The 8,356-nt window shown below is 42.0% G+C and overlaps 1 protein-coding gene across 4 annotated transcripts in view; it reads left to right on the top strand.

Annotated features, from left to right (window-relative positions):
• Ubr1 (ubiquitin protein ligase E3 component n-recognin 1) overlaps positions 1-8,356 on the top strand; it is a 159,924-nt gene that overhangs the window by 136,746 nt on the left and 14,822 nt on the right. For 3 of the 4 annotated variants that reach the window (XM_013512443.1, XM_005381366.2, XM_013512444.1), the window contains exons 38-40: positions 1,638-1,705; positions 3,796-3,946; positions 7,432-7,519. In XM_013512443.1, the coding sequence (XP_013367897.1) occupies positions 1,638-1,705; positions 3,796-3,946; positions 7,432-7,519 (307 nt within the window). The remainder of the gene's footprint in view (positions 1-1,637; positions 1,706-3,795; positions 3,947-7,431; positions 7,520-8,356) is intronic. The other variant, XM_013512445.1, reaches the window with a different exon arrangement.

The raw sequence follows: 8,356 nt of genomic DNA, 5'->3' as shown, positions 1-8,356 counted from the left end.
GTCCCCCTGCTTCAGCTTTCCAGAGTGCTGGGGGAGCAGGGCTGTGCCGGCCCTCCCGCCTTGGAAAACATTGAATGTGAGCAAGTGAGACCTAGCAGTGACTTGTTAGGGCCACACTGCGAGTTAACGACAAAACTCCTAGGGTCATTTCAGTTTCTCTAATAATGTAGCAAATACTAATCATACTTACTGAGTGGTAATCATACTTACTTGCGTAATCTTACTTCAGTAATCAAACTTATGGAGGGAAGGAAGGAAGGAAGGAAGGAAGGAAGGAAGGAGGGAGGGAGGAAGGAAGGAAGGAAGGAAAGAAGGAAGAAAGGGAGGAAGGAAGGAAGGAAGGAAAGAAGGAAGAAAGGAAGGAAAGAAGGGAGGAAGGAAGGAAGGAAGGAAAGAAGGAAGGGGGAAGGGAGGGAAGGAGGAAGGGAGGTAGGAAGGAGGAAAGGAAAGGAAGGAAGGAGGGGGGAGGGAGGGAAGGAAGGAAAGGGAAGGAAAGGAGTGTGAAGAGTCTGCTCTCCTCTTTTTACTTTAATTTTTAATTTTTTTCAGACAGGGTCTCACTATTATAGTCCAGGCTGGCCTTGAACTCACTGTGTAGCCCCGGCTGGCCTTGAACTCACAGGGACTCTTCTGCCTCAGCCTCGCAAGTGCTGAGATTACAGATGTGCACCACCACACCCACTCATTTATTAAAATAATAGCTTTATTGAGATGTAATTCATTTCTTCCACTTTTATATATACAAAACCATTCCTATTGCCTCCACTTCTTTATTTCTTTGCCATTCTTTCCCTGACTTGTGGATTGATTGCTTTTTCTTAGAAATGGCTGTGTTAGAAAGTTGAACGCTTTGCACTGTCTCCATTTCCTCCCCATCATATCAGCCCACCTGAATCACTACGTGTTTTGTTCAGAGGGGTTTTCTGTATCCATTTTGCCTACACCGCTTTACATGTTCTCCCTGCTCCCCACCACAAATCTGTTCACATAATACGTATTACAGAACGTTCAGAAATACTCAGTGAGGGGAGAAAGAAATAGAGTTTTTTATAAAAGCAAATCTTATTTAGCATTTTGGAGGAAGAAGGGCTGCTGGGGATTTAACCGAAAGCCTCACATATCTAAGCATGTGCTCTATCACTGAGCTAAACCCCTAGCCTAGCAAGTGTTTCTTAAACAAGCTCTCATTCACTTACCTTAGTTCATTCACCTGTTACTCCTAGATCTTATCTTTCAATCCTTAAATTATATTAAAGGTTTTCAGGGGTTTGTTTGTTTGTTTGTTTGCTTGCTTGGTCTTTTTGAGACAGGGTCTCTATGCAGTTCAGGTGGGCCTTGAGCTCACTGTGTAGCCCAGGCTGGTCTCAAACTCGCAATAGTCCTCCTGCCTCAGCCTCCTGAGTGCTGGCATTACAGGCGTGCGCCACCACGCCTGGCTCTGTTAAAGGTTTTCTAGTAGCCTTTTCCCAGTTTAGTTTATCTTTTGTTACGGTTCCTGTGTCTTGAAGGTATGATATACTGGTTTCTGTGTTTTATAACCCTGTTAAGTTTTCCCTTTGCGTGCTTCTACCTTGCTTTTTATTTAACTACATTGCTATCCTACTGACTGAATTATGTTAACTTTTTGTTTATTTTAGTTGTGCTTCCTAACCTAAGATCAGAAGATACACCATGCCTTCTATCTATAGATCTATTTCATGTTTTGGTAAGTGTTCAGTAGAATTTTTTTGAAACTATCACGTTTATGATTTTGTATGCATTTTCTTCAAAGTCATACTCTTTTCAAGTTTATAAATTTGGTAAAGTTTAGTCTCTTTTCCTTTCTGTTTATAAATAGGTATAGATTTGATTCAGACCGTCAAAATACTTTAAAAATGAAAACATATTTGCCTTTTACTTTCTAATTGATCTTGTTCTGGTTGATTATATTAATTGGTGTGAAAGGGGTGAGCAAAACGTACAGGGAATATTTACGTGTAAAAATGTTTATCACAGTAAAAGACACGCGTTGCCATTAATCCCCGTAAAATTCCTTCCCTTCACTTCAGACATACTTATCCCATCATTCTGGCTACTCTCTGAAGCAGTTCTGGAAGTCCTCTTTCATGAGTGTCTTGCCAAGGTGTGATCAGAAATACGCTGGATGCTGCTGCCAAGTGCCGTCTAGTGGAAAGGCTGGCTGAAAAACACGCTGCGGTGTGTTCTCACCCACCTCACTCACCAGATCCGGCACAGTGCAATTTACGACTCATCCCTAAAGTCAAAATGACCATAAAAGATAAACATTTTGTTGCCTTTTGTTTGTGCCGGGAATTTTGTGGCTAGCAACCTTGCACTTGCTAGGCAGGCACTGTGCTGCTGAGCTATATCCCTGGCCCTAAGATAAACATTTTGAATGAATTCAGGATATCAAGATAGCCATGGCAGTGCAGCTAAAGACGCTCATGAAGAAGGACTTTCTAGACCTGCTTCAGAAAGTGGCAAGAACGATACGTGTGTCCAAAGTGAGAATATTGTCTGGGCGTGGTGGCATACTCCTGTAATCCCAGCACTCGAGAGGCTGAGGCAGGAGGATCATTGCAAGTTTGAGGCCAACCTGGGCTACAAAGTGAGTTCAAGACCAGTCTGAATGGCATAGTGAAACCCTATCTCAAAAAGACAAAAAAAAGGCAAAAAAATCCTCCAAAGTGCGTATTTTCAGGCAGATTAATGCTAATGTGCCTTTGAACTGTAATATGTGTTTTTTATTTACATATTCACAGTATTTTTATTATACCTCATATATATAAATTTTTTCTGATTCTGCATTATTCTTTCTGTCCCTGTCCCCTTTCCTTAATTTGACACTGTGAGCGGTCTTAAAACCATTAAATGTTTAGTGTCAGCCCTGGGTTATAGGTGCATCTGTGCTTTCCCAGGACACCTATGGACAAATGTGAAGTTTGAGCTTCTTGCAGAACTTTCCCCCTTGAAACAGTCTCATTCCTTTAAAACCACTGTTACAAAGAAAGCAGTGATGAGCTCGGAGCATGGAGTTGGTGGGTGGACTATGCTCAGCCGGCAACCCCCTCCCTCATTGTCTAGCATCCCTCATTACCCGGGCCTCTACTTGGTAGTGGTCAATCCTGACTCCTTTGGAACCTCCTGGGAAACGCTGAAAGAAAAAAAATGCTAATAACCAGGCTGTATCCACAGGTGTTCTAATTGGGTTAGACTGTGTTGAGGCCTGTGTATCAGTGTTAAGTTCCCTGAGTGATTGTGGTGTTGAATCTTCCGTACTGCACAGCTGAGTACCACTACTTCAACCTAGAATAAGTAGGCACAGCAAATGGATAGCCAAGTGATGGTATCTGTCCTCTATTTATGGTGCATTATACTGTAAGATATTCTATCGAATTTCTAGGAAAAATATAGTGTTATTTTTTAAAAAATTGTGCTGGGCGTGGTGGTGCATGCCTATAATCTCAGCATTTGGGAGGCTGAGGCAGGAGGATCTTTGTGAGTCGGAGACCAGCCAGGGCTACAAAGTGAGCTCGAGGCTAGCCTGAACTGCATAGCGAGACCCTGTCTCCAAAAGGAAAAAAAAAAGAGCAAGTATAGCATTTGGTGTCCTTTGTATTTTGTTGTGAGGTTCATTCATGGTGGTCTTTTTTTTTTTTTTTTTTTTTGGTACCAGGAATTGAACTCATGACCTCCGGCTTGCCAGGCAAGCACTTATGCCACTGAGCTATATCCCTGGCCCCTATGTTGGTCTTTTTTTCATGGCCCAAGTTGATATCCATTTTCCCCTCATAGGTAGGTGCTGTGCTGGCATTTCCATCTTTGTATTGGGATGATACTGTCGATCTGCAGCCTTCATCAATTAGTTCCGCCTATAACCAGCTTTATCTCTTCCATCTGATCACCATGGCACATATACTTCAAATACTTCTTACAGTAGACACAGGTAAAACTCCCATTGGAGTGTTGGCTCTAAATAACATTTGTTCATGAAAAATTAATTATGCTTGTGATTAATCGCATTATGTATTTCTAAGCCCTATGTGTCCTTTGTTGGATGGTTATTCATTTGTTGTTTTGTTTTTTGGGGACAAGATCTTGCTGTGTAGTTCAGGCTGGCCTTGAGCTCACTGTGTAGCCCAGATTGTCTCAAACTCATGACAGTTCTCCTGCCTCAGCCTCCCAAGTGCTGGGATTATACATGCCTGGCCTCATTTGTTTCTTTACAGATGCCATTGGAACAGGGAAAGGTAGAGTAAGTATGAAAGTGATAATTCCCTGACACCACATCCTCTGCTCTGCAGATATCCAGGAAAATGTTTGGAACTGCTTTCCCTTTTATTCAAATTCCTCATTCTCGGGGCTGGGGATTTGGCTTAGTGGCACAGCGCCTGCCTGGCAAGCGCAAGGTCATGAGTTCGATTCCCAGTACCGGAAAAAAAAAAAAAAATCCTCATTCTCAAGGTCTGTCCAAGGTTTAGCCCTATCTGACTACTTTCAACCTTTTGTTAGCCTGTCCATGAAACTGTTCTTCATTAAAATATTCAACTAATTTGTTTACCTTGTAGTTCTCACTTCCAGTCATATTTTATAGTTCTTTGTACTTATGCCTTCTTCTTCTACTTCTTTTCCTCCTTCTCCTTTCTGTCTCATCCTCATTCCCTAGGTTAAGTTTCCTAGACACAGAACAAACTTCAGAATCCTCCCGTTTGACCTCAAGTACCTAGCAACCTTCGCTACCCTCAGCAAGTGCTCATTAAATGTTTTTGAATAAACATTCATTTGAAAATATAACATTTTGAAATTGCAATTGTCCTTTTAGAGTGTGGTCTTTAATAAAAAAAAGTCTGGGTCTGGGTAGTAATGACCAACAAGAGCTACTAAAAGTTCAGATAATTTAGATGACAAAGTCAATGGCAGTAGAATAAAATACACCACAATTACATACTCATTTACCCTTAGATCCACCAGTTCCACTTCTAAGAATCTGTCCCAGCTGTTTGCAGTAGCACATGCCCACAGTCCCACTTAGGCCCAAGACTGAAGCAGGGGGATCACTGTAGCCCAAGAGTTCAAAATCAGCCTGGGCAACAGAGCAAAACCCAGTCAAAAGAAAAGAGGAAGAGAGTAGAGACTATGAATCTATCCCCAGGCTTAGCTGATAAAATTATGAAATTGTGTAAGTGTAACATATTTATTGTGGCATTTTTTGAAATATCAAAAGATCAAAAACAATTTACCTATCTATCATTGGATGGGTGATGTAACCTATGGTATATCCATATAATGGAATGCTGTGAAGGTATAGAAGACAATGAGCCAGCCGTGGTGGCGCACGCCTGTAATCCCAGCACTTGGGAGGCTGAGGCAGGAGGATAGTTGCAAGTTCAGGAGCAGCCTGGGCTACAAAGTGAGCTCAAGGCCAGCCTGAACTGCATGGCGAGACCCTGTCTCAAAAAGAAAAAAAAAAAGAAAACAAGGAGTAAGATCTACTGAAGTGAAGTGATCTCAAGGTATATTATTAAGGAGAAAAAACCAGAGTACGGAACAGTAGTTACAATGTAGCTCCTTTTGTAAGGTAATTTATGTGTATATGTGCTCACATATGTTCATATTTGCTTATGTTGTTTATGAAAGAAACAAAAAAAAAGAGAAACAACAGAAGTATTAGCCAGGCATAGTGGCACACCCCTGTAATCCCCACAGTCAGGATGCTGTCATAGGAGCATTCCTACCTGGCCAACCTTGGCTACGTAGCAAGACCCTGTCCAAAAAGGCCTCTGTGTTCAATCTTGCATGGTGACCTGGCCTCACACTGCAGGATGTAACTACTTTTTCTACTTTGAACTTGGCCCGCACTCACTCTGCAGAGCCTGTTTCTTTTCCTGTCTTTAATAAAACTTGGACCATTTGCACTTGTCTTGACTAGTTCTTTGCTCAGGACAGAAAAAAACTAGAAACCACCTCTAGGTGACTCCAGCACCCAAAAACCCGGTAACAGTATGTGTGTGTAATGCTAGCACTTGGGAGGCTTAGGCAGTAGCATCAAAAGTTCAAGCCACTCTGGGCAATTAGCAAGACCTTGACTCAAAAAATTTTAAAAAGCTGGGCAGAGACCCTAAGTTCAATTCCCAGTACTGAGAAAAAAGAAAAAGCAAAACAAAACTCAATTTAAAAATGTGTTGCCAGACCTGGTGGCACATGCCTGTTGTCCTAGCACTTGGGAGGCTGAGACAGGAGGATTGCCATGAGTTCAAGGCCAGCCTGAACTACATAGCAAGACTCTGTCTAAAAAAAAAAAAAAAAAAAAAAAGGAAAAAAAAAATATATATATATAGCTAAGCATAGTGATACACATTTGTAGCCCGAGCTACTTGCAAGACAGAAGGATCATGAACCCAAGAGTTTGAGGCCAGCCTGGGTAACAAAGGAAGTCCCTGTCTCAGGGGGAAAAATAGCAAAAAACCTTAACAGATACCTCACCGAAGAAGTACAAAGGGCCCTCAATCATGTGAAACCATGTTCAGTGTCTGCACATCACAGGGAAGCAATTCCCAACCCCAGACCATGGATCAGGAGGGTCCGTGGCCTGGCAGGCACTGCAGCAGGTGAGTAGTTGGCAGGCAGGCAAAGCATCACATGTCCAGTCACTCCCGTCACCCCAGTTACCGCCTGAGCGCTGCCTCTTGTCGGAGCACTTGGTGGACTAAGGTAGGAAGATCACTGTGGAAGTGGGTCCTTAACAAGATCTTCTTTGGAAAATTAACATGATCATGATGGGGCCATGCGTCCTGTGTCTCATTGTGAGGTGGACTTGAATCACCACTGGTACAGGCATCACTGTCTCATTTGGCAGCTTTTGACTAGTTTTATTAATAAAAAGACCACTAAAAGTGATTAGATCCATGTGTACCATTAGTGATACACGGCCCCGGATAGGACAGTCATTTCTATACCACTGGTGGTTCAAGCTGGTAGTGATGTGTTAATGTGCTCGCAGTATTCGAGATAAGACAGAATCACTCAGGGTAATTTTAATCATGACTATTCAGACGAATTAATGCATAAGCAAAAGCATTTTATTTTATTTTCATTTATTTAATTATTTTTTGGTACCGAGAATCAAACTGAGGGCCTCGCGCTTGCCAAGCAGGCGCTGCACCGCTGAGCTACATCTCCAACCCAGCAAAAGCATTTTAAAACAAGAGAGTACTATTCAAATGTGCCATAACCACCCCTCACAACAGATAGAAAGGTGGTGTTGCTATCTCCATTTTAATACAATAAAACTGAAGTTCCGAGCTTAAATGACTTACTCAGAGGTAAGGGGCAAAGTTGACAGGTGGAACAAGTTGTAGAACCATTAAATTGGAGTGTAACTTGTAGACTGGATAACATTCATAAATTCAGCTTGCAAAATTTCTTTTTCAGGACTGCCCCTTTGTCAGGGTGAAGGAGACAGTGAAGAGGCTCGTTGTGCATCTTCTTTCTTTGTGGAAATTTCCCAGTACATCAGCGGGTGAGCAGTGGGCTATTAGTCTTGTGTACTGTGGTTTCAATTTAATAATTTCACTTTTTTTTTTTTGAGACAAGGTCTCACTATGCAGTTCAGGCTGGCCTTGAGCTCACTTTGTAGACCAGGCTGTTCTCGAACTCACAACATTCCCAGAATGTCAGGCCCCGATCGCTGGTGGTCTAGGGCTTATATGGGATAAGCCAGCAGGAAGTACAGAGGCAGAATGGCTTGGCAGTTGAGGATTGGTTTATACAATGTGCATCGCAGTGAGCAGCTGTTCCTAAGAGACAGGAGCAACCAGAACTGGAATAGGAACTATCACCTGGACAACTAAGAAACTGAAATATACTAGCTGGGGGCCACTTGTACCTGTATATGACGTATTTTGATTCTTCTTTTTCCCAATCCCCCTCCCCTCCTTTCAACCCCTCTTCCCCTCCCTATTTACAAAGCTTTGTTTCCATTTTATTCTTGATCATTTTTTTCCTTTTCCCTTCCTTCCTTTCCTCCTTCCCCTTCCCTCATTCCTCTTTTGAACAATTTCTTCCTATTTCACAATACCTATTATACATTTTGGTCTGTATTTACTCTTTCAAATTCTTATTTACTCTTTCAGATTCTTGCACCAGGGAGAGAATGCAATATTTATACTTGTGTGTCTGATTTATTTCAGTTAAGAGTATGGTTTCAGGGTGCATCTTTTTACCTCGAAATGTCTCAACTTCATCCCTCTTTATGGCTGAGCAGTATGCCATTGTATTAAAAAAAAAACACATCATTTTCATCCATTCCTCAGTTGATGGGCATTTGGGTTGTTTCTAAGATTTAGCTACTACAAAT

This window comes from Chinchilla lanigera, unplaced genomic scaffold (genome assembly GCF_000276665.1).
Source record: "Chinchilla lanigera isolate Chin_1 unplaced genomic scaffold, ChiLan1.0 scaffold00015, whole genome shotgun sequence".
NCBI classification, from domain to species: domain Eukaryota; kingdom Metazoa; phylum Chordata; class Mammalia; order Rodentia; family Chinchillidae; genus Chinchilla; species Chinchilla lanigera.
The sequence above is the reverse complement of the archived record's forward strand: the minus strand, read 5'-3'. Positions and strand labels throughout refer to the sequence as shown.